At 33.1% G+C, this 27,851-nt stretch overlaps 1 protein-coding gene across 4 annotated transcripts in view; it reads right to left on the reverse strand.

Annotated features, from left to right (window-relative positions):
- The window catches only part of CEP290 (centrosomal protein 290), a 94,290-nt gene that overhangs the window by 50,663 nt on the left and 15,776 nt on the right, over positions 1 to 27,851 (reverse strand). For all 4 annotated transcript variants that reach the window (XR_002733495.1, XM_023221070.2, XM_023221201.2 and 1 more), the window contains exons 12-26: positions 27,335 to 27,457; positions 26,258 to 26,381; positions 22,088 to 22,260; positions 21,208 to 21,370; positions 19,458 to 19,558; positions 19,298 to 19,385; positions 17,795 to 17,907; positions 16,171 to 16,255; positions 15,467 to 15,609; positions 12,399 to 12,563; positions 11,914 to 12,063; positions 9,766 to 9,881; positions 7,705 to 7,807; positions 7,384 to 7,614; positions 3,531 to 3,704 (exon numbers count right to left, since the gene is read on the reverse strand). Coding sequence is in view for 3 of the 4 variants with exons in the window: in XM_023221070.2 (XP_023076838.1) it covers positions 3,531 to 3,704; positions 7,384 to 7,614; positions 7,705 to 7,807; positions 9,766 to 9,881; positions 11,914 to 12,063; positions 12,399 to 12,563; positions 15,467 to 15,609; positions 16,171 to 16,255; positions 17,795 to 17,907; positions 19,298 to 19,385; positions 19,458 to 19,558; positions 21,208 to 21,370; positions 22,088 to 22,260; positions 26,258 to 26,381; positions 27,335 to 27,457 (2,052 nt within the window). In the remaining variant the exon portion in view is untranslated. The remainder of the gene's footprint in view (positions 1 to 3,530; positions 3,705 to 7,383; positions 7,615 to 7,704; positions 7,808 to 9,765; positions 9,882 to 11,913; positions 12,064 to 12,398; positions 12,564 to 15,466; positions 15,610 to 16,170; positions 16,256 to 17,794; positions 17,908 to 19,297; positions 19,386 to 19,457; positions 19,559 to 21,207; positions 21,371 to 22,087; positions 22,261 to 26,257; positions 26,382 to 27,334; positions 27,458 to 27,851) is intronic.

Genomic DNA, 27,851 nt, shown 5'->3' on the forward strand with positions numbered 1-27,851 from the left:
GAGAATAAAGGGGTCAATAGAGAAATCAGGGAAACTAGTCAAAAAGACATTGTGGAAGTCCAGATGAGTGATGTTGCTGGTTTGGACAAGGGTTATAGCTGTGAGGATGAAGAAGACACATATAAACTACATTTGGAAAACAAAAAATGGTAGGGAAAAAGGATGACTACAGAATAACTCTAAAGTGTCTGCCTTGACTAGCTGGTTAGGTAACTGAACATCTATTGAAATAAGAATGACTAGGAGAGAAACAGTAACCAGGAGTTCATTGTGGATATGTTAAATGTGAGATCCCCTTGAAATACAGGAATTGTAAAGTAGGTAATTCTATACAACAGAATAGAGCTGTGAGGAAAAAGGCTGGAGACATAACATAAATATATATATCTTAAGTTCCTTTATTTTTTCTTTGAAAAAACAGAATGCCTATTTACTACATGCCAGCTACTCTAAGCAATGGATTTCAATGATAAATAAATTATATCCTAGAACTTATATTTGAGTGGAGTACCTGGAAAATAAGCCAATATATAATACAATGCCAGGTATTAAGTGCTATGAAGAATCATACAAACAGGGTAATGAGACTAAAAAGAGGACATGTTATGATTAAATAAGCAGGATAAGGTAATAATAATATATTTTTTAAGTAAAGTGCATAATTACAGTTTTATATGCTATGAATACACAGGAGGGAAAAAAGGAGGCTGAGGGTGTTTTAAATATCTTTCTATCCATTTTTTTTTCTTCTATTCATCCTTTTTCACAGGATAATTCTTTTGTTTGTTACAAATCTTTTTCTCCCACCTACCCTGATATTTTACTATTTCCTTAATTACCACTTTCACCTCTTATCTTCATCACTCTCTCCCTACTAACTGTAAATTTTCTTTCCCTCCTCCTTCAAACTTCATTGGTCTCATTTAAAAAAAAAAAAAAAAAAAAAAAAAGGCTGGGCCCGGTGGCTCGTGCCTGTAGTCTCAGCACTTTGGGAGGTTGAGGCTGGCGGATTACCTGAGATCCAAATTTTGAGACCAGCCTGGCCAACATGGCAAAACTCTGTCTCTACTAAATTAGCCGGCCGTGCTGGTGGGCACCTGTAATTCCAGCTACTCAGGAGACTGAGGCAGAAGAATCGCTTGAACCTCAGAGGCAGAGGTTGCAAGCCAAGATCACACCACTGTACTCCAGCCTGGGCAATGTAGTGAGACTCTGTTTCAAAAAACAAACAAACAAACAAACAAACAAAAGAATCCTCTTCTTGATTCTACCTCAGTCCACATCTGTTTCTTTTTTCTTCTACTATCAAATTTCTAGTTTTTCTTTTGCTTTATTACCCATCCAGCTTTTGTATTTCCTTATTATCTATTCTATTCTTAACATATGAAATCTGATTTTCATCACCTCTAGTCTCATAAACCTTTACCTCTCAAAAAGCAACAATGATTACCTAATGATTTGACAACATGTGCACTGTGGCTCTCCACCACTAATCACTCTCATGTATTAGCTTGACCTCTGTGCCAAACAGGAGATACTCAACACACAGAAACAAATTAAATAGTTCCTTATATCAAAAGGCTTATATTCCATTAAGGGAGACAGATATGCAAACACATTGTACTATGTACAAAACCTATGTATAAGATGCAGAACTAGTGTAGACAAGACTGACTTTATTCCATTAAAAAAAAGGATGCTTAAGAAAAAAAAAGGTAATGCCTGAACAAAGTTTTGAAACAGGAATAGAAATTCACTGAGCAAAACAACTGGAAGAGAGAAATGGTTCCCTACATAAAGAACAGAGCATGTACACAAGAACATACATAAGAACACTGTGCTCAGAAAACTCTGATAGTTCATCTCTTGCTTTAGATGACATGAGTAAGTAGGGGCTTGACTTTTACCCTTCAGGTGACTGGTAGCTTTTGACAGTTTTTAAGCCAAGGAGTCAAATGGGAGTCACAAGGTAGGATTCATGTTTAGAATGACCATTCTTGTGGCAGTAAGGAGGATGTAAGACTGGAGACAGAGACATGAATAATGGCTACCACAATAAAGATAATAAAAAATAAAAATAAGACACCACCAATAGGGATAGGTATGAGATATTCAGAATTATAACTGGGGCCAGGCACGGTGGCTCACATCTCTGAACCCAGCACTTTGGGAGGCCGAGGTGGGCAGATCACCTGAGGTCAGGAGTTCGAGACCATCCTGGTCAACATGGCGAAACCCTGTTTCTACTAAAAATACAAAAATTAGCTGGGCGTTGTGGGGCACGCCTGTAATCCCAGCTACTCGGAGGCTGAGGCAGGAGAGTTGCGTGAATTTGGGAGGCAGAGGATGCAGTAAGCCGAGATTGGGCTACTGCACTCAGCCTGGGTGACAGAGTGAAACCCCATCTCAAAAAAAAAAAAAAAAAATCTTGAGGAAAGATTAAAAATATTCTTTGGGAAAATGATAACGTTAAAAATCACTCATTGATACATTATCTACAAGATGTCTCTTGCTTAGGACTTTCTCATGCTGGAGAGGATAGGACAGAGGACATGGAGAATGGAAAAAAATAAATTATCACCACAGATAAAGAGGCATAATTTTCTATAAAAAGTAACATAATCACCTCTCTTTGGCAAAAGCAGCAGAAAGGAAACTGATTATGATTACTTCTAAATAATATTGATAAATATGACTCATAATTTAGTAGGAGTCCTGAAAGCTACTCAGAACAATGCTTTCATTTACTGAATGTGTCTCTCTGAGACAGCAAAAGCTTTTGAGCTAATAGAATTAGATTTTATGCTACTCCTGTGAGAGGATCTTAGATAAGAATTATCCAAAATCCATAAGCCTCTATTTCTGATGAGGAAGATGAACAAATCAGGAGCTTGTTCTGTCCTCAGTAAGAGGTATGGAGCTCAAGTGGCTGTAAGAGAACTGTAAAGGGTCTGGTCCATATTCACAGATTATAACTTACGATATTCTACTCTAGTTTTTTGTATTTCTACAAAAAATGATGAGAATTTACAGAGTGCATCCATGGTCCAAGAAGAGCCCTTAATATTTCAGTCACTGTTGGCTACATTCATTCCAAGGAACAAAAGCCAGGGACCATGGAATAATAGTTTGCTCTGGGTAAACGGGTAAGAGAAAGGGATGGGCACTTAATGGGTGCTTCCCTCTTTTGATTACAATATTCTACCGGTTCCAGGATCCTTTTTCTCTTAGATGTCTGGTGGAAAGAGGTTTCATTCAGCTAAATCATGCAAGTGACCTACGGAGAATGATCTAGATAATCATTCAGAAGTCATTTTGCCACTATAAACAGATAATATGTTGTGTGTGTTGATATTTGGGAACAAAATATTTATAACTAAACTGAATGAAATAATATGGATAATTATATCTCTGTTAAATTTATATAAATGCAGTCAAACTTTAATTAAAATCTGCCAAATCCCCTCAAACACAAAGACATTGACGAAAAATGGCTACTATCACAAGGTTCAAGAATCACACAAACTTACTTCCAGGTGTTCCAAGTTACTTGTTCTTTGAACGAGCATATTATCTTTTTGCAAGATGTCCCTGTACTTAGAAGTCAGTTCATTGTACTGTTTGTTAGCCAGTTCTAGTTCAGACAAACAGACACTATTATCTACAACTTTTTGGAGAGCTGCAATCTTGAAAATGGCCATTTCCTATGCAAATAAAGATATACTGAGTTATGCTGGTGTCTTTTATTCTGGTCAAGCACTAGCCACTTTTGAGAAAGATAATACAACTGAAAGTAAAACAGAATTTAAAACCATTTTTAAAATATATGATTTCCCATGTCAGAAAAATATGCAATAACATTAATTTCTTTCATATAATATGCTACTTTGAAAATCTTAATCATAATAAAAATAAAATACTTTTATAACTCCTGTCATGGTAAAATAAAATTCAATTAATTTGAGAAAACATAACAAACAGCAGCAATATATCTCAGAATACATCTTTGGATGGCTTTTCTAAATTTCATGAGATCAGAAAACAACCTGCCTTTTAATAGATAAATGGGAAAATTAGCATTACCATAGGTAACTTTTACAACTTAGCTATTTATGCTTACTATAAGCTAAACGGACTAGCTTTAATAACTAAAGAAAACTTTTTGTACACATGATCACATGATGGAAACATTGGGGGAGAACTTCTATTATAGTTCTCTGTAATAAACAACATCAAGGACTTTAAGTTACTTGGTTCATGGTTCTACTCATCAACTACAGAACTATTAAAAGATATCCTATTATCAACACCAAAATGAAATGCCCAGTCTTACAGTTCTCTTAAGTTGATCTATAATAGGCAAACATTACATAGAAAAGTACAATAAAGAGTGATGAAAGCTGAGATGTGGTATAAGGAATAACCAAATTTATGAATGAGGAAGTAAAAAAAAACTTACGGTTATAATTTATTCTGAAGTACAGTAATGATGGAAATATTTGTAATAGTGCTTCAGATCTCATTTTGGCAGCCTTTCTTCTCCATTTAAGTTAAGTATATACTATTCTACCTTACCCTTGATATTCAGTTTCACTGTTCTGGGGGAAACAGGGGTAGATGAGATTCTATTTCCCATCTCTTAAGAATCTCCCTTTTTCTTGGCTTTTCAATTGTTGGGAGAAAAAAATCAAGTTCATGAACAGGTAGAAGAGGAAGAAAACTGTAATTCTTTTCCCTTTCTATCTCAAACACTAACTGTATTCCTAAAACTCTAAGAAAAGTAGATTCTAAAAAAATCTAACACGAAAATAAGAAAACAAACATTTCCTTATTACGTGTCTGAATAAAAATCACTTATGTTTATTAAAGAATTTCTTGATGCTCAGTATTAAGCTTTAAGATCAAGCTGAAAATAGGTTTATTAGCATGACATCACCCATTGCAACTTTTAAACTGGATAGTAAAGAACCCCAGCCCATTTTAATTTCACTTTGAATTCTTTGTTCCTACAATCCTGTCTAAATTTAGTCATGTACATTGAACATTTACATGCTTAAAAATAAACTACAAGGTAGGGTATAAAACTAGGTGCAGAAGGGTATACATGTCATGTAACCTGTCTTGTCTTTATGTTTCCAAAAAAGAAACATAAGAAAGATACTAAGTTACCTACAGAGGGTAGAGCAGAATAATATGAAACACATAAGACCAGAATTAAGATTTCTCTGACTAAATATTTGCTTATATAAATATTGTATATATTAACATCTAATAAAAAGGGAAAAAATTCCTAAAATTAAAAAAAAAGAAAAACAAAAGAGCCTAACAATATATCAAATGTATAACATAACTGTATGAAGACAATTATTTCAAGTAAGCGTAGAATATATTACTTTGCCTATACATCCTCAGCAAGATAGATTCTGAAGAAAATAAGACCTGAAATAAAATTTTAAATCATGTTTGGCAGCATTGCTGTTGTTGTTACTATTAATATCAATTCAAGTATTATTTTTCAAAATATTGTATGTATATTGTAGGATAAAACAAATATTTTAATGTTAATAATAAAGATTTTCTGTGTAAGAAAAAAACATACAAGTGCAAAATCAAAGAAGTTTAGTAAAAACCACATACTATTTACTTACCCCATAATGTTATAATTAAACTGGAAATAACGATATGAACTTACAGTTTAAATATATACATATTTTTCTACCTTGTCTACTGAGAGACTAGTAGCAATGATACTTTGAGAGCAATGATGCCCAGCGGCCAGTTTTTGGTATCTAAATGCCTTCCCCGCTAAAAGGAACCTGGGCTCTTTAAAGAAATGGTTTATTCCAAGTATGAGCATGAAGTATGTAGGTAAGTCTAAGACATCTTATGCTAGAAAACAAGTCAAGTTTTGAGGCTTCATTCAAAAGATTAATGAATTTTTGTCAAAACAATATGAGTCAACTTTAAAGGACTCTCTTTGGCTAAAGTTGAGACAAAAGAAACATGGAACATTTAAAAGTCTGTGAGTCTAATATGATACTTAAAAAACAGAAAGCGGAGATGAGAAAAAAAAATCAGGTAGCGCAGAGCACACCAAGTGCGTATTCTAAAAACTGGTCATTAAAGAGAAAAGCATTTAGTTTGCCTTTGTAGTAGGAGCTATAAGTCAAGATAAACAAATCGCCTGGGCTAATGGGGAAATGCTATTTATTTTACAAAAGCATGTCTGTTAATAAATGCAAGTGCATAATATAACTAGAAAATTATGATGTTTACAACTCTTCATAATTGAGTTAGGCAACAATCATCAGAGGATGCTAAAATCATTAGGACTGACAAATAATTTGTTATTTGTATGGTACCAAAATATCACCAGTTAACTAAATTGCTTAACAATGGAGGTATATGGTTATCTTTACTTCTTCTTCTTCTTTTTTTTTCTCTCTTAAGAGAGAGACTAGTTCTGTTATATAGGCACACAGGCTAGAGATCAGTGGCACATGATCACGGCTCACTGCAGCCCCCAACTTCCTGGGCTCAAGCGATCCTCCCACCTCAGTGTCCCAGGTAGCTGGGTTTACAAGCATGTGCCACTACACCCAGCTAATTAAAAAAAAAAAAAAAAAAACAACTAAAAAACACATTTTTTGTAGAGACGGGGTCTCACTGTATTGCGTAGGCCGGTCTGGCCTCAGGCAATTTTCCTGCCTGGGCCTTCCAAAGTGTTGGAATTACAGGCATGAGCCACCACAGCTGGTCTGCTTATTTTTTCCGTAACACAGTAATCAATTACAAAACATGGAACAACCAGATACTCTTGAACTGATGCAGTATTAAGTATAGAGAATTACTTGTGAAGTATTCTTGCCAAAAATGTTTAAACCTGAAGCTAACTAAGGGTTCCGACCTAACTTTTAGTAATACAAGGGACAGAGGAACAAGTAAAATGACACACACACACAAAAAGTCAGATACATCTTCAAACATTTTCTGGAGAAAAAGAAAACCAAGAGGATTCTATATTAAAAAGATTTATGAGATGTAACATCCAAATGTTTATTCCTTGATCAAAAAATGTAAAAAATGTGACTATAATCAGGGTTTTAGGTGATATTAGAGAATTATTGTCATTGTGTTAGGTATAATAAAATTACTGTGGTTATTTAAAGAAAAAAAGGCCTTTTCAAAAGGGTACATTAATTATTTAGGGGAGGAAAATCTGTAATTCAAACATTCCTACAAAAATCAAAAGAAGCAATTATGGCAAGATGTTAATAAATGTTAACTATTAATTCAGGTGATGAGCATTATTGATACCATCCTATCTTCTGCATACTTGAAATTTTTTATAGTCAGAAAAAGCAAAATAAGAATCAGATGTACCTTAAATCTTTGCAAACATCCAAGTTTTTCACAAACTTCAGCCTCCATTGACAACAATTCATTCTTTTGTTTCTCATTTTCTTTTCTAAGTTGTCGCTCCAGTTCTACTAAGATTGTATATTGCCTTATAAGTGATTTTTCATTCACTTGCAAAACAGTAATTTTCCTACTGTTTTCTGCAAGTATTTTTTTCATTTCATCCGAATCCATCTGAAGAGCATTGAGCAAATTCTGCAGAAAGACACATCCATATTACTTGTTGAATCTAGCTATCCTAGTTTGTACTATATTGCATACTAATGTTAAAAATGTTTAACTTACATTATATTCTTTTACTTTTATAGCATCTTGTTGAATTTGATCTTCAAGTTTTCTCTTTTCCTCTTTTATTGTTTTAGATTCTGTTTTCCAGGTGTCCTTTTCACTAAAAACAAAACAAAACCAAAAGACAATACTGTAAACCTAATAAAATGTTTGACTACAAGAAAAGATAACTTCAGATTACGCAAATTTAAAGTTTTCTCAACACAAGAGGTATCATAGCTATTCAGTATCTGAAAACACAAAAAGTTAAAATTTCATTTAAAAAGGTTTTAGCCTAGAATTAAAAATATTTTAAATAAATGCAAGGCAACAAAGTTATCGAATTATCTTCATTCTTCCCTGATTCACCACTTAATGGGTGGTGATATAATTATAATTGAAGCTGAATCTTATAAACATTTTATTGAAGACAGAAAAAAAGTAGGAAAATAATACCCCATACTAATTCTAGAAATCAAATTCCAACATTCTGACCCCACTCTCAAATTTGGGCGTTAAATGCTTACAAAATAATTTGAATACAAACACATCAGAAATCATTAGACTTAAAAGAAGATGTGTAAAGGACACAAAATTGGAGTTAAGAGGAATAGTTCAAGAGATCCACACATAACAGTGACTAAAGTTAATAACAGTATATTATATACTTTAAAATTGCTGAGAGTAGATTTTACTACAAAAAAAAAAAAAAAAAAAGTATGCTGTAATCCCAGAACTTTGGGAGGCCAAGGTAGGCAGACTGCTTGAGACTAGGAGTTTTGAGACTAGCACGGCCAATATGGCAAAACTCTGTCTTTACCAAAACTACAAAAATTAGCCAGGCATGGTGGCACATGTCTGTAATCTTGGCTACTTGGGAGGCTGAGGCAAGAAAATAACTTGGACCTGGGAGGTAGAGGTTGCAGTGAGCCAAGATAGCACCATTGCACTCCAGCCTGGGTGAAAGAGCAAGACTGTCTCAAGGAAAAAAAAAAAAAAAAAGTATGTTAGGTAATACATATGGTTAAGTAGCTTGATTTAGCCATTCCACAGTATATACATATATAGAACACCATGTTGTATGCCATAAATTCTTACTTGTGAATTTCAAAAGTAATTTAAAACGTATTTATATATAAATTTTTTTTTGAAGTTGTGTAAGACACTGTTATCTATGCATGAGCATTCCACAAACATCTCCAACGTTCTTCGCATAAAACCCAGTACAGTGGTATCATTTCCTTTGCAACTGAATGATTGTTCAGACTTGGACATGTGACCCAATTCTAGCAAATGAGATTGGAGTCAATGTCTGCCAGATATCACCATAAAAAATGTTTATTTAAAATTAAAAGCTATGTAGGAAAAAAATGCTCCTCTTCTTCAATGGGCACAGTTTCATCTTTCTTGAATTCATGCAGCTATTTTACAACTATTATAGGTGTTAACAACAACCTTCCAATATGACCTGCCCTATAACTAGCTTTGTGGTTCTGGTTAGTCAGATAATAATTATTCTTAGTGTTTAAATCACCTTTGATTAGGTATTCTATTTCCTATTAAGGAAATCATTCTATTGATTTAGATGAGATGACAGAAATAAGGAGGAATATATTAGTTCCCTATACATATATGAACAATGATGATGGCGATGATGATGAATGATGCCAACAGCTGACATTTACAAACTGTTCATATGTGCCACACACTAGCCCAAGCATTTTCATCTAATAACTCACTTACATTTTACAATAATCCTATGAAAATGGTATTACTTACAAAGAAACTTACAGATAAGGAAACTGAGACACAGATAGGTAAGATGACTTGCTCAAGCTCTTACAAAAAGCAAATGCTAAATGATTCAAACTCAGGCAGGATAATCCCAGGCTTAATGTAATCATTAAACTACACTGTCTCCATAAACAAGTTCTTAATAGTAGTTACTAGAGTAAAAAAATACAATTGCAAAGGAGGAAGAAGAAGGGAAGAACAAAACATCAATTATTCTTATGTTACTTTCACAATTAACAAGAATATACTGCAGTTGTATTTATAAAGTTTTGCTAATACCTATACCTTAGGTATTCTTTATACAACAAACTTTGTTGATGACGAATTACAGCAAATTTTCTGTTATAATCTTCAAGAGAATCTTCTAAATTCTTTAACTTTTTTTCTTTATTTTCTAGTTCCTAAAAAGTGGTTTAGAAATAAGAATGCAAAAAAATAGAATGTTGAATTTGAAAGTATAAATTCATATTCTGACAACATTATAGAAAAGTTAAAAGTCACCAAATCTGTAAGCAACACAGATCATTTTTCTATAACATTTTGAACATTTAAGGCATAAAAATAACAGTACTATACAACAGGCAAAGTTATTTTTACCATATGTGATAGTTACAGTTAGCACACAAATAACCAGATCACAATGTTTTATTAGACAGAATAGTTACAAACTCACCTCTAGTCACTTGGCCACATACCCTCTTGTGAACGTATAGTTTCATATCTTCACTCAAATTATCCTTTCCAATTATTTCATTTTAAAGATGAAATTGAAAATTAAATAACATACTCAATATCCAAAAACTCATTAACACTGCACTTGGCAATCATTTTTACCAAATACATACACTAGGCTTGTTGTCTGGTGCTTTCCATATATACGGATCCAACGTTTGAGGTCGGGTCTGTCTGACTCCAAAGGTCTTACCACGCTTATAGCTCTATACAGCCTTAGGATTGAGAGTCCAAGCACCTGTTTTGCCACTTTGAACAGGTTTTCAGACTCCCAGTTGGTACTCTCTAATCTACTACAAACTTCTGATACATTTCTTACATAAAGATGAAAAAACATGAATTTTATCTCAAAAAATACAATGCCATACTACCACTATTTGCTGGTAGTGTCCCTATACCTCAGGTAAATAAGAGAAATAATAATGCTAAAATTATACATTTAAAAATAATAACTTAACATATAGTATAAAGCAATATTCTAGTAAGTAGTTAAAGCTGTCCTTACCTGACTTAGATAACATAAAAATCCCAATATTGAGAAAAAGATGAATTACTGTAATTTCCAAAATAAAAATGAGTACTTAAGAATTATAACTCAAGTATACTCACAAATGGATCACCCAACAGAGAGCAATAGTGGCATTTATAATCAAAAACATATTTTCATTGATTCTGAACATATATTTGTAATTATATTTATAATGTGTGTGATGTTACAGATAGTCAAACTTCAAATAATGAAAAAGATCTGTCATTAGGACATTCATAACAACCATTATATAGACAGCAAAACTGAGAAACCCAGGGCAAGTAGTATAGTAGAGTACCCTTTCCTCTTTAGAGGTAGATTAACTAACACTTTATTGGGTAAAGAGAAGACAAAGGTAAATAATAATTTGGTTTAGAAGTTTTTACTTGTGGCCGGGTGCATGGCTCACGTCTGTAATCCTAGCACTTTGGGAGGCCAAGGTAGGCGAATCACTTGAGACCAGGAGTTTGAGACCAGCCTGGTCAACATGACGACACACCATCTCTACTAAAAAAAATACAAAAATTAGCCAGGGATGCACGCCTGTAGTCCCAGCTACTCAGGAGGCTGAGGCATGTGAATCACTTAAACTCAGGAGGTGGAGGTTGCAGTGAGCCAAGGTAGCACAACTGCACTCCAGCCTTGGTGACAGAGTGAGACTGCTCAAAAAAAAAAAAAAAAAAAAAAAAAGTTTTTACTTGTGAATACAAAAAGGGGAACAATTCTATCATGACACTAAAAAGCTTTGACAGACTTTATTCTTATGTTTTCCACCCAGCAATAAATAAAAGTGCTCATTTATATAACACTGCTTTATAGTAGCTGCTTGTTGTTCTGCTTGTGAATCATGTATTTCACATGAACGACAGGCATGTGAATAAGATGTGAAAACATGCTGCTCTTGCAGATGAATGGAATGAATGGTACAAATTGCTTTTATGTATAATATTCCATCTAACATCAAAATCCATACAAAATATATTTCACTGTTACTGTTTTGAGAACTCAAAGGAATACATGAAGACTAAATATTAAGAAAAGTACTATCTGCATGCTTTGGTGATGGAAAAATTAAAATAAAGTAAAATAAAAGTAAAAATACAAACATACTACCAATGATTTTTGTTATTCACATGTAAAATTTTCAATACCTATAACAAAATTTTTAATACCTGTAACAAATGTATTAAATATTCATTCTGAGAATTAATGATACTGGCACTAGATGGTGCTATCCCATCAGGTAAGTCAATTCCTTTAAAAACAACATTTGATCCTTCTGATTGTCGTAAAAGACTAGTTTCTTTTTCAAGATGATCTATCTGGAAAAAAAAAATCCAGCAATGAGAATAACATCTCTTACACCCAAAGAAAGACAGATAACAGATATGTGAATGCCCTGCCAGGAATTTTACTTAAACTATACTTAGTTTCTGCTTAGAAATGCCCAGGTATAAGATTTAGAATTTTTGTATTCTTTTTAATATTATAAGGCACATATTTTCCACTTAATTTTATAAGAGAAATCCACTTTCTTAATATCAAAAGAATTCAACGGGCATTTTTTCATAAAGGATTCTTTTAAAAAAAGTAAAAGTTTCCTATTAAATCTCCATTCTTATGTTCAGCATTTTCTTCTATTTAATAAAATTCTCACCTTTAAATTAGCCTTTGCCAACTGCTGTGAATAATTTATAGCCTCTTTCCGAGATTCCCTGAGCTCCTGTCTTAATTCTTCATTTCTTCCGGTAAGCTGATCAACTTGGGCTTTCAAATGCAGACTGGCATCAAAGATTCCTTCTGCATTCTTTGATTCTATAGCCTAGTAAATTTATATTATACATTAGAAATACGGAGAAAAACAGTGAAATCATGGTAAAAAAAAGTCTGTCTTTAAATAAAATGGACATTTAAGCATTTTCCTATTTTCATTGCCAAGCATGATAATAAAGTATGCCAATTCAAATTCTTATTTATGGATCTATAAAACTTTCATTTACATTACCAAACATAGTAATTACTTCATTAAAACAATTAAAAAACATCTAGCTAATCTTAACAGACTGGTAGACTAGAAAAACAACCAGAAAGGAATAAGATGACCAGGGTTCAAATTTTAATCAGTCACTAGCTGGGAAAGTGACTTAAATTCTCTATATCTTAGTTTTCTTATCTCTAAAAAGGGGAAAATAATGTTAGCTCTGCTCATTATACAGGGTTTTTGTACAGTCAAAATGAAGTATTTTTCTCTGAAATTATATAGCATCTGTATTCAAAGCATGCACAAAGGAATGGAATACAATACAATATTGAAAAATTGATCAATACAACATTCAATTAAGTGAATTTTTCAGTGCTTCCTCTCCACACAATTGAAGCATAAATAAAAATAAAGGCAAGGTATCATAATATGGCATTATCTAAGAATAATGAGTAAGCAAAAATATGTCAAATATTAAAATATTATCAGAGTGGCATCACCGGCCCAAAATCTCCAACAGTGGCATACATAAGTATATACACACAATGCTCACATCTACATAATATATACATATAAATATATTTGGACTTTAGACGAACTGTATGGAAAAAACTGTTAAAGGCAAAGTAAGTCTTAAAAAATGAAGGTAGAAGACAAATAAGGTAAAATGAATAGAACCAAATGCAATCTCCTACTCAGGAAGGTGATCCGGGGTTTAACTCTAGGTAGTAGATTTATAAACACCTTCCCCTGAAGGAGATTAGAGCAGGTCATGCAGAGTAATAACTTATACTAATTCAAAGAGGATATCATGAAGATAAAAGTAGGTAGAGGAAGGTACTCTGACTGATAACAAGGTGATCTAGTTAGTTGTCTCATTGAGGAATAGTGCCTTGTCTACATGGACTTTGGTAAAATGAGAATGAGTTACATAGCTGTTGGGGGCACTGAAAAATACCTTGTAGTAACAAAAAGTGAATTAAAGTGCATAATCCAGAATTATCTGGTCTAAATTGTCATGAATTCTGAGATTTCTTAGAGAAGGATTGTTAGGTGATTTGTGAATTTCAGACAGGGCCTATGAATCTGAAAAAACAATGACAATCCAGGATAAAAGTAAATGAAGTCTATGGAAACAGTGGCTCCAGGAAGGCCCAGAGATTGTCAGCATAAATAGAAGTTAGGATTTCTTGGGCCATTCACTCTGTTTTCATTTGGTCCCTAAGTAGAGCTGCCCTTGGAAAATTAAGTTTGATCGGGGACACAGTATCAGTAGTGGGCATCATCACAGACAAAAGATGTTCACATAAAAAAAGCATAAAGAATCATTTTAGACATTCAAAATGGCAGAGGCAAAACAAAATCACCAATCAGAATGAGAAAGTCAGAATGAGAAAGATATAATGGGAATCAAACTATTTTCTTGCCTCAGGAAATTTTTAACATACCAGTATCATTCTTCTCTGCTAACAATCACAGTGTTGTTATAAAAAGTATCCAACTACTGATTAATCATTTTTTTTTTAAAAGCAATTCAGTAAATAATAATTTTTTTCCTACTGAAATCAAGCACATATTTTGGAAATAATAATGTATGCTAAATATGTTCAGATAACATAAATGACATACAGTTAAATATTAACAATGTGTTAATGTGTATATTATTGTGTGTATATTCAAGTTTATATAACAGATACTCTATCATGTATCTGTAAACGGTAAATCCATTGAGAATTTCTCAAGTCTCTATATGGTAAATATAAATAGAATATTATTGATGGCTAAATCTTTCCTGTAACAATGAGTAAGTTTTTAAACATTTAGAATAAAGCCATTTCATAATACTTCTTATAGCATAAGTTCCTAAGAGACCTACACTCCCATAAACAAAAACCGAATTTAAAAAAACAAAAACAAAAACAAAAACAACAACAACAAAAAAAAACAACTACCTAAAGTTTCTAGAAAATGAACAAAAGCAAGGAGATTTTAGGGAAAAAAAAGGTGGGGAGGGAGGGGGGCCGGGCGCGGTAGCTCACGTCTGTAATCCCAGCACTTTGGGAGGCCGAGGCGGGTGGATCACGAGGTCAGGAGATCGAAACCATCCTGGCTGACATGGTGAAACCCCGTCTCTACTAAAAAAAAAAGCAAAAACAAATTAGCTGGGCGTGGTGGCAGCCGCCTGTAGTCCCAGCCACTCGGGAGGCTGAGGCAGGAGAATGGTGTGAACCCGGGAGGCGGAGCTTGCAGTGAGCGGAGATAGCGCAGCTGTCAAATATGGAAGACAGAACCAGCAAAGATTGACTTTGCCATTTTTAAAGATTTAGTCATAGCGCAGGGTGCAATTGCAGTGACCTATCATCTTTCTCATCTAGAAAACCACAGGATAGAACCCAAAACCATGGGAAAAGTGAAAGAAAAATCCCAGTAAGAAAAGAGTCAGCAAAAACGAGCTCCAAATTCTGTGTAAAAATAACTCTTCAAGGTCTCAAGTTGACCCCTGAACCAAAAGAACAGAGATGAAAAGGAAAACGTCAGTGAACTTGAAGACAGATTAATAACAAATATCCAGTTGGTAGAAGAAAAGTATTGAAAGCAGCTCAAGAAAAACTACATTTTACATACAGGGAAACAATGATTCAAATGACTGAAAATATCTTATCAGAAACTATGGAGATCTGTACACAGCAGAAAATCTTTCTAAAGTGATAGAGGAAAAAGATTAACATGAAAAAATAACTTACATTAACTAGTCTTTCAAGGCTAGGGATAATTAGAGATGTTTCTCCTCCATTAACATCAGGATCTTTCTGCATTTCCTTAATTGCTTGCAATATTTCTTTCATACCTTCTTCAAGTTGCTTATTTTCTTCAACTAATTCTTTTACTGTAATTATACAGTTTTCTCATTGGATGATCAGATCTTTTTCACAATTTACACTATTCTATACAGATGACAAATATTTCACATATACCAAAGCAAGCAATGGAAAAATGCAAATGTAAATAAACAAACAAGAAAATTCAACTATAAATCCTACGTGAATAGTTGAGTTAAATGACAGACCTATTTATATCATATGCATATACACACATATCTCATCACTGGAAGAAATAAATCACAGGAATACTTTTGCCTTAACTTAAACTATACTTTATATTAAAGAACTTTAAATTTGGTGTTCTAACTTCATTTAGATTAAAGAACACACAAGAAAAACGAGTTATACATTCTCACAAAAAATTCGTATTAGTAACATTCTCTGACAATGAAAATAGCAAGGCAAACCAACTGGATGAGTGACACAGACTGAAGTATATACAGTACAGAGGTAATTAGGAGGAAAACAGATTAGAAAACAGAGAATGTGTTAATGTTCCTTTTAGGCCCATGATTTTAAGTCTAGGAAAAATAAGAACAGAAAAGTAAAAGATAATTGTAACTTACATTTATTCTGAAATTTGGCTATCACTGTCCTACTTCTTTCTAAATCTCTTTCTTTTTCAATTAGTTCTCTTGAAAGAAATTCATTCTGAAAAAAAGCAGAAACAACAAAATTGATTTTTTTCAACAAAATATCACAATAGTCTATAGTTTTCAAGTTAAAAGTTTGATCAATTAAGTATAACAAAACAAAAAAAAAATGAGCTATGAAGACATAGCAGCAATCATAAAAATAAACTAAAATGTAAACAGTAAAACAGGTGGTGATCTTCCTTCCACTTTCTCCCTCTCCCAACATCCATGATAAAAGGCAAAAAGATATAATGGTTTTTGTCTTTAGTACCACAATCATCTCTTTTAATGTTCTGCCTTTACACTACCTGTTCTGCCTGGCTTCTATGACGTTCAAGTTCTATTTCTGCATTTCTACTCTGTGCTTCTTTGATCAATAATTCCTGTGCTATGATTTCATTCTAAAGAAAAATTTAATAAATTAGACAAGTCAATGAGTTCATATCAATGTACTGCATTTTAGATTTTAAAAAGTAAAATGTGTATAACTCATGTTAAAATGCAAACAAACATATTCTAACTGTAATTGTTACAGAACTTTGTTAGAGATGTCATAAAAGAGCAACCATAAAAATATAATTTGGAGAAAAGCTCACCTGAGATCTAAGAAATACTAGTTCGCTCCGTAGCTGTTCTATAAGATTTTCAAGAGGATGTATCTGAGATAATTTTGACTGTGCAGTAATAAACACAGGGTCTGGAAGATTAACTTCAAGCTTATTTTTCAATATCTCTGTCTGTAAGGGTACTTCACTTTTTATTACATCTTCTTTCAAATTGTTATCAGCGTACTTTATTTGGGTATGAACCTGTTCTTCTTCTAATGTTGCTACTTGTGATTTATCCATGTCAGTTCTATTTTCATGAATTTGTTGACAAAATATTGCAGATTTTCGCCTAAGTGATAACTTCTGCATTATGACTGAAGCTGTTGATAAGCTGTGAAAAGATGAATTGCTTTTTTGTACAAAACTAGTCTTCTCTAGTGCTTGATGGCTTCTTGACTCTTTCTTCATACAGTCATCAGAAAAATGGCATACGTCATTTATTTCTTCATGGTTTTCCCTACTAAAGGTGCTGACTAACGATTCTAGATTTCTTGAAGACTGCAGACATGGTGCTTTAAAAATCTCTCTTATTGTAATAGTTTCTGGAGTTGAATTATCTTTTATTTGCATGGATGAAGAAAGTCTAGTTAAAGGGACAAAAGGATGCATTCCACTTTCTACACTACGGTGAATTTCAGATAACATTCTTGATAATGATCCTATGGTCATATTCTCTTCTGGCTCATTCTGATCTGACTGTGGGGTATTGAATGATGATCTCCTATGCAGCAGCTCTACTTTATCTGAACTCCTAATCTGTATTCAGAGTAAATAATGTCTCATTAATCAATCTTTGACTCACAGGTTATTTAAATAAGCAAATATTTCCCTCTACTTATTTATCAACAATAATAAGATTAGATGTTCAAGAATGAGATAAAGGGTGAAGAAATGAAAGCACAGTAAAAATATTTTCCCTTACTCTCTTTGCAATACTTTACTATTACCTTTGATTGTGCTTCACTCATATTTTTGAGGCTCAATAAATCCAATTTTCTTTCACTTATTCTGTCTCCTTGAGAAACGTTTTCAGTTAGGTTCAGGTCCTCAGTGGTTAATCCTATACATAAGAGAATTAACAAACTAAAAACATTAAAATAACCGTTCTACTATTCCAACATTTTAATTCTTAAAACCTACAATCAAGTTTTAAGCCAAAGGTAGAATAATTGTTTCCAAACTCCTCCGAAAATTCTACATAGCCAATACAACCTTCTGATCTAGCTCACTTTCAATGAACTATTAATAATGTGAGAACCTAATTTGAATTTCATCTTCTCTACCATTCTTTGCCTATTCTATATTAAACCGTTACTCAATAAGCACCAGTTAAAAGACATACAAAGTAAATATAAATGATGAGTAATAAGTAAACTGATTATTGTACTAATAAATTATGAAGTTTCATTTATTGAGAAAGTTTTGGATATATTATAGAAATCATAATGCTAAAAAGAACCACTCTGCTATTATTCATATATGTGCTTGGGGACTTGGGGCAAGTGAAAAAGATATTCCTTCTGTGTGGTTTTCTTACAAAAAAGCACTGCAATGGCTATTATAAAACTTAACTAACTGTTCTCTTTAGCTCAAGTAAAATAAACCAAAAAAAATGCTAATTTATATTCAATAAAACATTGCTTTCACTTAGTAAAGAATAATTTAAGTAAAAAATAATTTAAGAATTATTTTATTTAAATAATTAAATAAAAATTATTTAATAATAAGTTAATGGTGGCTCACGCCTGTAATTCCAGTACTTTAGGAAGCCAAAGTGGATGGATCACTTGAGATCAGGAGTTGGAGACCAGCCTGGCCAACATGGTGAAACCCTATCTCTACTAAAAATACAAAAATAAGCCAGGCGTGGTGGCTCACACCTATAGTCTCAACTACTCAGGAGGCTGAAGCACAAGAATTGCTAGAACCTGGGAGGCAGAGGGTGCAATGCGCCAAGATCGCACCACTGCACTCCAGCCTGGGCAACAGAACAAGACAGACTCCATCTCAAATAATAATAATAATAATAATAATAATAATAATTTACAAGAAAAGCTTTTCAATGCATAGTCCTTAAGGAAAGGCAAAATGTTGAGTAACATATTAATATAAAAACTACTAAGTTTTATTATTATTAATCACAACATATTGGTGCTGTCTAGAAATTAAAATATTATACCATAAAATTTTCAAATATTCCATAATTCTAAGGTTGGTTTTGTATGTTTGCTTAATTTTTGTTACTTTGTTTTGTTCGTTTTTGCCTATTTCAGATTCAGGACTGAACCCACTGACACTCACTTATCTCCTTCAGGCTGTTATTGTCATTTATTAAATTTGTAACAGACCCACAATAGAACAGCAAAAATAGCTAACACATAAATAATTTCATATCCAGACAACTCACTTACCAATAATTCTTTTTAAAGGTTTAGAATAACTGAGTATACCTGAAGTTGCACTTCTTTTTCCTCTTTCTTGAGCCATTTGACGAATTTTTTTTTTCAGATCAAGTCGTTCTTCCTCTAGACTTTCAATCTGCAAAGTATAAATTATTAGTATTTCTCTATAGTTCAACCAAGAAAATAATCAACTGACTACCACACTTGCCTCTTTCAAAAGAATCTGGTTTTCAGCTCTGTACTGCTGCTGTTTGAAGTGTTTGCTATTTCTAAATTCAGTTAAATCAATCATTGTCTTTGGTTCAAGGCCTAGAATAGAAAGCAATACAATTAAAAACTTAAAAGCATTCAAATAAACTGCAAAAATGTCATATACCATCAGGCAACTGGTTGTAATTCACTTAGCCAATATCACTGAAGAATGAGGTAACTTTCTGTGAAAGAATTTTCCAGATATTTAAACAGTAACCCGAGTTAAAATTTTATCACAATTATTAATGGAAATCCTAACAAAAACCTAATGTAAATTATAAACAAAGATTTGGAGCTTTTTAAACACAGAAAATATGATGTCTATGACAGCTACCTAGACTGGCCAGAAGTCATCTTTAGGAACTTCCAGATTCTTGGCTGTGATCTGATAGTCCAAGTGGATCAGAAGTCTAACTTGGGGTCCTAGCACAACTATGGATCCAAGTTAGATACTTTTCACACATATATATCCATATAAAATACTTATTTGTCTATTTATCTTTTCTTTAGATAACAGTTTTTACAAATGATCATTTTTAACTAAGAAATCATTAAATGAAATTTAGCAATAATGAAATCCTTATTTAGATATTTATTTTCATTTTAAAGCAGCAACTTAGTCTGCACTATCATAACACTTAAATTAGTAATATTAACTATTTATTAATAAGCTATTTATTAAAATAAACAAACTTTCAAGCTATATTACTAATTACTCCTTAAAATACTCAACCAAAGTAAAATGTAAACAGTCCAAATTATAACAGTCAAGTACTTAAAAATCTTTACAAGATTTTAACAGGCCAGCACGCCTATAATCCCAGCACTTTGGGAGGCCCAGGTGGTGGATCACTGAAGGTCAGGAGATGGAGACCAGCCTAGTCAACATGGTGAAATCCCATCTCTACTAAAAATACAAAAATTAGCCAGGTGTGCTGGTGCACACCTGTAATCCCAGCTACTCAGGAGGCAGAGGCAGGAGAATCACAACACACAGCGAGAGGTTTAAACATGTCATCTGTAACAGGAGCATTTTGCAAACAAATGTGGGTAATACATACCCTACTTTTGTTGGAAAAAAAATAAAAAAGGTTAACCTCTCATATGTGGTATTAATAAACTTTCATTTTTTTAAAGAAGCAGCTATTACTGAGGAGATGCTAGACTGAGTAAGGCAATGTTCCAGCCCTGCCCACCCACCACTCCAATACCATAAAATCTGATTCCACTTCAATCAGGTTAGCTCCACTTTTATTTGTATTATACATTTTATAAAAGTATTTGAGGCCAGGCACAGTGGCTCAAGCCTGTAATCCCAGCACTTTGGGAGGCCGAGACTGGCGGATCACAAGGTCAGGAGATCGAGACCATCCTGGCTAACACGGTGAAACCCCGTCTCTAGTAAAAAATACAAAAAACTAGCCGGGCAAGGTGGCGGGCGCGTGTAGTCCCAGCTACTGGGGAGGCTGAGGCAGGAGAATGGCGTAAACCCAGAAGGTGGAGCTTGCAGTGAGCTGAGATCTGGCCACTGCATTCCAGCCTGGGCAACAGAGTGAGACTCCATCTCAAAAAAAAAAAAAAAAAAAAAAAAAAGTATTTGATAAGAAGCATTAAACTACTTAATAAATAATAATAAACAAAATTAAATTTAAAAAAAGACTTGTAAATCAGGCTGAGCAAACTATGTAACTTAAAAGATGGCTTACCCACACGCTCTCTAAGTGCCTCATTTTCATCAAGGAAATCATTGATCTTCAATTCAAGTTTATTGATTTCCTTTGTCAATATTTCGATCTCTCGGTCTCTGATTTTAATTTGGTTTTTACAATTCTTTATTTCAACGACAGCATCTTCTAAACCATATACTCCCTGAAAAATATCCAATCTAATTTAAAATATAACATGGTTTACTTGAATAAAATTTTCAAGCTCATGATTTTTTTTTACTAAGTCTAAAGGAAAATATACATGTCTATAATTTATATCATTATACTGGTTTTTTATTGTGCTTCTATAAACCAAATCCCGTAATAATAATGATATAATATGCAACAGTTAAAACTTTCCAGTGTAACATCCTAAAGGCAAAGCAACTCCGAATATGTATTACATATAAAACACTTACCAAAATACTAAAAGAATTAGTAAAAGCAAATCAGCAATACCAGTAGAATAAGTAAGTCATTAGTTGCTTGAATCAGTTGTAACCAGTGAAAAAGTATAAAAAGTGGAGAGCAGGTTGTATTGACACAGTATGTTCCTGTCATAAATTCTGTCAAATTGGCCAGTGGTGTCACATCTACATCGTGGCCCAACGAACACAGATAATAAAAAATGTAATCCTGCTGCTTCATCAAAACTGATTATTTGGACAAATCACTGTGATCAAAGGTTTGAAAACAATTCTCCTGACAAAAAGTAAATGCTCAAGGATTTCAATAGTTCAGTATAAATTAATGAGGATAACCTTTATCGAAAGACACTTATGGAATGTTTTTTAAACGGTATGCAGTAAATAGCACAGAATAGTCTGTGAATGGCAAGAATAATTCCAAGCTCCTTGAATGACAAGATAAAAATACATACCGATTCATAATCTTTTAACCTCTTCAGAGTCTCAACTAATTCTTTATCCTTTTCCCTAGCATCAGCCTCAGCCAGTTCAGCTGTTCTCTCAGCCTCTTTAGTTTTCTCTTTTAAAATGTTTAACGTTGACTGAATTTTCATGTAATGAGTCTGTTGAGAAAGGGTTGAAGCACCTACAGAGTAAAAACAAAAATCATGAACTGAATTGACGACTTACGCCTTCAAATCAGTGATTCCAATATGGTGGCAAGAAAAGTGGTATGCTATTAAAAAAAAACTCCTTTAAATTTGTCATTTTATATTTGTAAGATGAAAGTTTTGTTTTGGTTTTACAAATACAATTAACTAAAAAACTAAAGTTCAGCAAAATCTTCTTAGCTGAAGGGGTATGGATTTTAAAAGGTTGCAAAATACTGCTTTACAAAGAATGATCGTTGTGACACAGACTGCTAGCTGTTCCTAATATTTAACCTCCCTTTTGTCCACTGTACTAAAACTATGTATTTTTAGCTCGACACATGGCCATTTGAAATAAAGAACTAAATTTCCACTGACACACAAGCAGCTATGTGTGGTCATGTCAGTAATGGAATATAAATGCAAAGGTCATACGTGAATTTCAAAAAAAAAAATGTTTTTAAAAGAAAGGAGTAATCTTTCTCTATCTTTCCTCTTTCCTATTAGCTGAAATCCACATGCATATGAAGGTGGCAACTTCACATGAATTAGAAACCACATGTTGAGATCGGCATAGCAACAAGATATAGGGTCCCTGATAGGGAATATTTGTGCATCTGTCACACAAATCCTGCCCTGGTTGCTTCAACTTTGTCTATGTTATAGAGAAATACATTTCTGTCTTATTTAAATTATTGTACTATGCTTGATTTTTCCATCACTTGCAACTAAATTCAATCCAAACTAAGCTAAAAACTTCCTAAATGCCTACTTGTAATATCTTACTAAATTGTTAAAAAAACAAAACCTAATATTGCTATCATTCCAAAATTTATTGACACAGATTATTCTCACACTCAATCATAAGCATTTACTAATATATAGGTTATATATTTAATATCGGACTTAGGCATAAGACTAGTATGTGAGATCACAAAAGTTTTTACGAAATGAGCCCAGCTGTCTGGAGCTAACAGCTAAGCTGTGGAGCGTGACACAGGCTGAGTTGTCCCCCAGTATCTATTCTCCCTTTCTTCCACATATCTACTTTCCTATCACTCTTCCATATGGCCCTACACAATAAACACTGTATTTGCCTGCCTATCCTTCAGCACATGCTTTTAACTCTTGTCCCCTCTTCCTCTCTCTTGCTGTTTGGGATACAGACACGAGATAAAGCTACACTGCATCCATTTTGGAGGGGCAGATGAAGGCAACACCCTAGAATGCTTAATTCTAGGCCATTACGTAGATGAGAAATAAATGTCTATCTTGCATTTGCCATTATTCTTCAGCTCTGTTTCTGATAACTAAACCTAATCCTAATTTATGAAGGAAGAATACCATTAGCCATTGCGTTTTACAAGTTAAGTTCAAGATACAGAGTACAGTCTAGTACACACACTGTCTGTGAGCTTTAGGGATTATACAACTATGGACTGACTAAAGTGTTATTAGATAAGTTCTTTTCCTTATTTGACAGCAGAGATCAATTGCCACTTTTTCTACTAGTAACCAGAATATGCACAATCCATACGATTAGTCATCCTTTTAAAGCAGTTTAAACTACTTTCAAAGTTTTCTGATACAAATATAACAAACACATATATAGATATATATATGTATTTATGTATTGTGGGCTCTTGAAGCTATTCAACAGTCATACCACATTCTCCACATCTTCAATCTTTCAGATGACCATTTTATACTTTCGCTTCTCTTCTTTCTCCTCAAACTTACGAAACATCTTCTCCCATCCTCACCTTCAGCTAAGAACCTTGCTCCCTTGTTCACTGAGAAAAAAGCAGCAACCAGTTTAGAACTTCAACAAATTCCCATTACCAGGATGTCTACCAAGTCACCTATATCTGTATCTATATACTCTACCTTCTTTTCTATAACTATGGATGAACTCTATGTTCCTAGGTAAGGCCAACCTCTTCACTGGCACACTAGGATCTCATCCCATTGCATTCTTAAAAATATTATTGTTCCAGAAGTTCTCTCTCTACACTTCATTGATTCATCAATGTTTCTTCTTTAACGGAGCTTTTCTATTAACCTAAAATCATGAGTTATTTCTTCCATCTTAAAGAGAAAAATGTTTTCTTAATCCCTGTTTCCCCTCAAGCTACCACCTTATTTTCCCCTTCTCTTTATAGAAACAGTCCTGGAAAAGAGTTCCTATATTTCCTTATTACATTTCCTCTCTACCCATTTTCTCTTGAACCAAAAATGACCATTGTTAAGTCCAACAGTCAACTTCTAGTGATCATCTTGACCTAACAGCATCAATGAACACAGCTCTGAAAGCAGTTGTTTTTTTCTTCCTTGGTTACATTCCTCATGTGGTTTTCAGGGCTCTCCAAACTCCTGCTTTTCCTCCGAGCTCTCTGGGCTTTCCTTTTCAGTCTCCTTTGGTTGCTCCTTTTTATCTCCCCAGCTGCTAAAGTAGAAGTTCTTTAGATTTTTCTTCTTAACCTACATTTACTCCCTTGGTGATCTTAGCCAGCCTCATTACTTCAATTACTTTTATGGAGACAGTTACCAAACATATCTTTAGCCTAGACTGCTGTCCTAAACCTTAGACTTTTACATACAAGTGCCTACTTAACACCTTCGCTTGAATGTCTAATAAGCATCTCAAACCTAACATATCTAAAATTAAGCACCTGATTATCTCTCAACCTGCTCTTCCCACAACACCACCATGACCAAAACTTTTGGTTCAGACCAAGAGTTCTCTCTCTCTCACATCCTACATCTGATCTGTTAGAAAATTCCATTTTTATCACTTTCAAAATACATCCAGAACTGCTACATCCAATAACTCCACTGCTACCACCATGCCCCAAACCACCATCACTTTTCTCCAGATTATTGCAATCGTCTTCTAACAGGTCTCCCTGCTTTTTATTTACCACTCCTACAGTCTACTGCAAACACAGTCTAAGTCAAATTATATCATTCTTATCTTCAGAAACTTTCCACGTTGTCCCTTCTCACTTAAAAGCCAAGCCTGCACAATGAACTATAAGGTCCCATAGGATATGGCCTCAGTTCACCTCTCTGATCTTATCACTGCCCCAATTGCTGACTCTACTCCAGCCAAAAAGACTTCTTTGTTGTTCTCAAACATGCTTTGTACACTCCTACTTTAGTGCCTTTGAACTTATTCCCACTGCGTAGAGCCACCTGCATGTTTTACTCCTTCACTTCCTTTAAGTATTGGTTCAATTATCTCCTCAGCAAGGCTTTTGCTTCATTTTCGAAATTACAACCATACCTGCAAACACCACATCACTACACTTATACACACATATGCGCACTGAATCACTATTTCTTCTTCATGTCATGTATATATGTATATATGTGTATATATATATGTGTGTGTGTATATATATATTCAGCAATTATAAAAAACATGTCTATGAATTTCCCATGAACAGTTTGCACTAGTGTGCCCTGGCATAACTATAGTATGTAGTGCTATGGAAATATAACAACACAGATATTGTGAGAACTTATATTCATAGAATTTGATGTGTTAAACTAGGTAATATGGCTCAGGGTAAGGAGAACATGATGAAACATTAATTTGAGTAAGATTAATGTGAAATGACCTCTGAAAACTATCAGCAATGCTGCTACACTGGTCAAAATTTTATTATCTTCCATTCTTTGTTAATTATAAAAAATTAAATAAAAATAATTGTATCACAATTTTTCATTTCCCTCATACCAGTGACCTGGTAATAAAAGTTAATGTAATTTTCACCAGAGGAGAAAAATAATAGAAAATACATCCATCATTTACAAAGGTAAGCACTAGTAATATAAGTATAATAAAAAATAATATCATGTATAATTTTTGAAAATATAAAATTCAAATGGAGAAAACTCAATATTGACTTGACATTTTATTTTAATAAATATAAAATACTTTAAAAACATAAAGGTATATAAAATAGCTTTATATATTTATAAAAATACCTTTGTTTCTTTGAAGCTCATTTTTCAAATCTTCAATAATAAAAGTATTCTTTTCCATTTCTTTTGTATATTGTTCTACTTGTTCTGTGAGCATCTTAATTTGACTGTCTCGTTCCTGTATACCCTATAAAATATTTTAAAACAACATATATCCCTTCATGAATATTAACCTAAAAAGGTAAGGAAAAAAGTAGGTCTGATTTTTTTCAACAAGACTGTAGAACATATTTTCTTGTGGGTTAAAGTATGCCTTTTACCATTTTGTACACTTTAACTGTAATACACAATGATACACATGATAGGTACACTGCTGTTACTCCAATACTGAAAGATGGATATAAAGGCTAACACTTTGGAAAATAGTATTTCCAGAACTCCCTAATGTTTGTGGCTTCTACAATTCCTTACGTTACTTTCCTCATCCTCCATTCAATTCCATCTTTCTACCATTCTGTATGTTTCTGTTTTGCTCTGTACTTTCTCTTTTATTCAATTTAGCTTTTTCCCCTTTAGTACTTTATTCAAAAATATTGTCCCCTGTAATTGCTCTTACTCAGCATATACTTTTCAAATCATCTTCTTACTTTTGGACTATAACTACAGCACAAATAATAAAAGTGTGACTTCCTTTTATATGAGTTATTTTCACTAAAAATAAAATAGGCAGCATAATCAAATTATAACCATGCTTTTAGCTTATTTCACATTGTGTAGGATATGTTAGGACTAAGATACAGTAAAATAAACCTTAACAGAGTATTAAATTATTTTAAAATTTCTAAAAGTTTTAAATCAGTTCTTGTTAATTTCTAACCAAAAACAATATGTGTACTATCCACATAAACATAGAAAAATAAACAAAATAACTCTAGTTCTAACTCTAATCTGGACTCTATAAACTTAATTCTAATTTTTTATTGGGACCAGATGGTAAAAGAAATTTCAAAAGACATTATTATACAGTTGCTAGTACAAGCCGCTAGACTAGGCACTGATGATATAATAAATAAAAGACATCGTTCAAAGTTCCAACTGTAATAAAACTGGTTGATAAACCAAATTTTGATAAGATTTTACCTGCTGTAGAGCCATAACATTACTTTTATCAGCATCAAGCTGAGCATTCTTAAGTTTCTCCCTTAGGTTATGTAACATTTGCTGATACTCAATAATTTCATCATCTTTAGAAGACAAAATAAGCTAGAAATAAACAAAATAGAATCTGTCATGCAAAAGGAAAGTTAATAAAACATTCTTCATTATCATAAATAATATACACCATTAGTAGATTTATGATACAGAAAATATAAGTTACTTGAAGTGAGAAAGTATGAGCAACTACTGGCATAATCTTTGTTCCTTTTATATACCTGATTTGAAATTCAAATAGAAAATGATTTTAATATATACACTGAATTTTCTTAATAATTCAATCTTTAAAAATATTTCAACCTTTCAAAACTCATTTATAAACAAGAAGTACTTCCATATAACTGTGAAAAGTTTTATACAAATGATCTTTATGAAGTATGCATTAAAATGCAACTAAGACGCAAAAAATATCTTGAATGAATGAAAGAAAAGGTATCTTGTG

The sequence above is a fragment of the Piliocolobus tephrosceles genome, chromosome 10 (assembly GCF_002776525.5).
Source record: "Piliocolobus tephrosceles isolate RC106 chromosome 10, ASM277652v3, whole genome shotgun sequence".
Classification (NCBI taxonomy): domain Eukaryota; kingdom Metazoa; phylum Chordata; class Mammalia; order Primates; family Cercopithecidae; genus Piliocolobus; species Piliocolobus tephrosceles.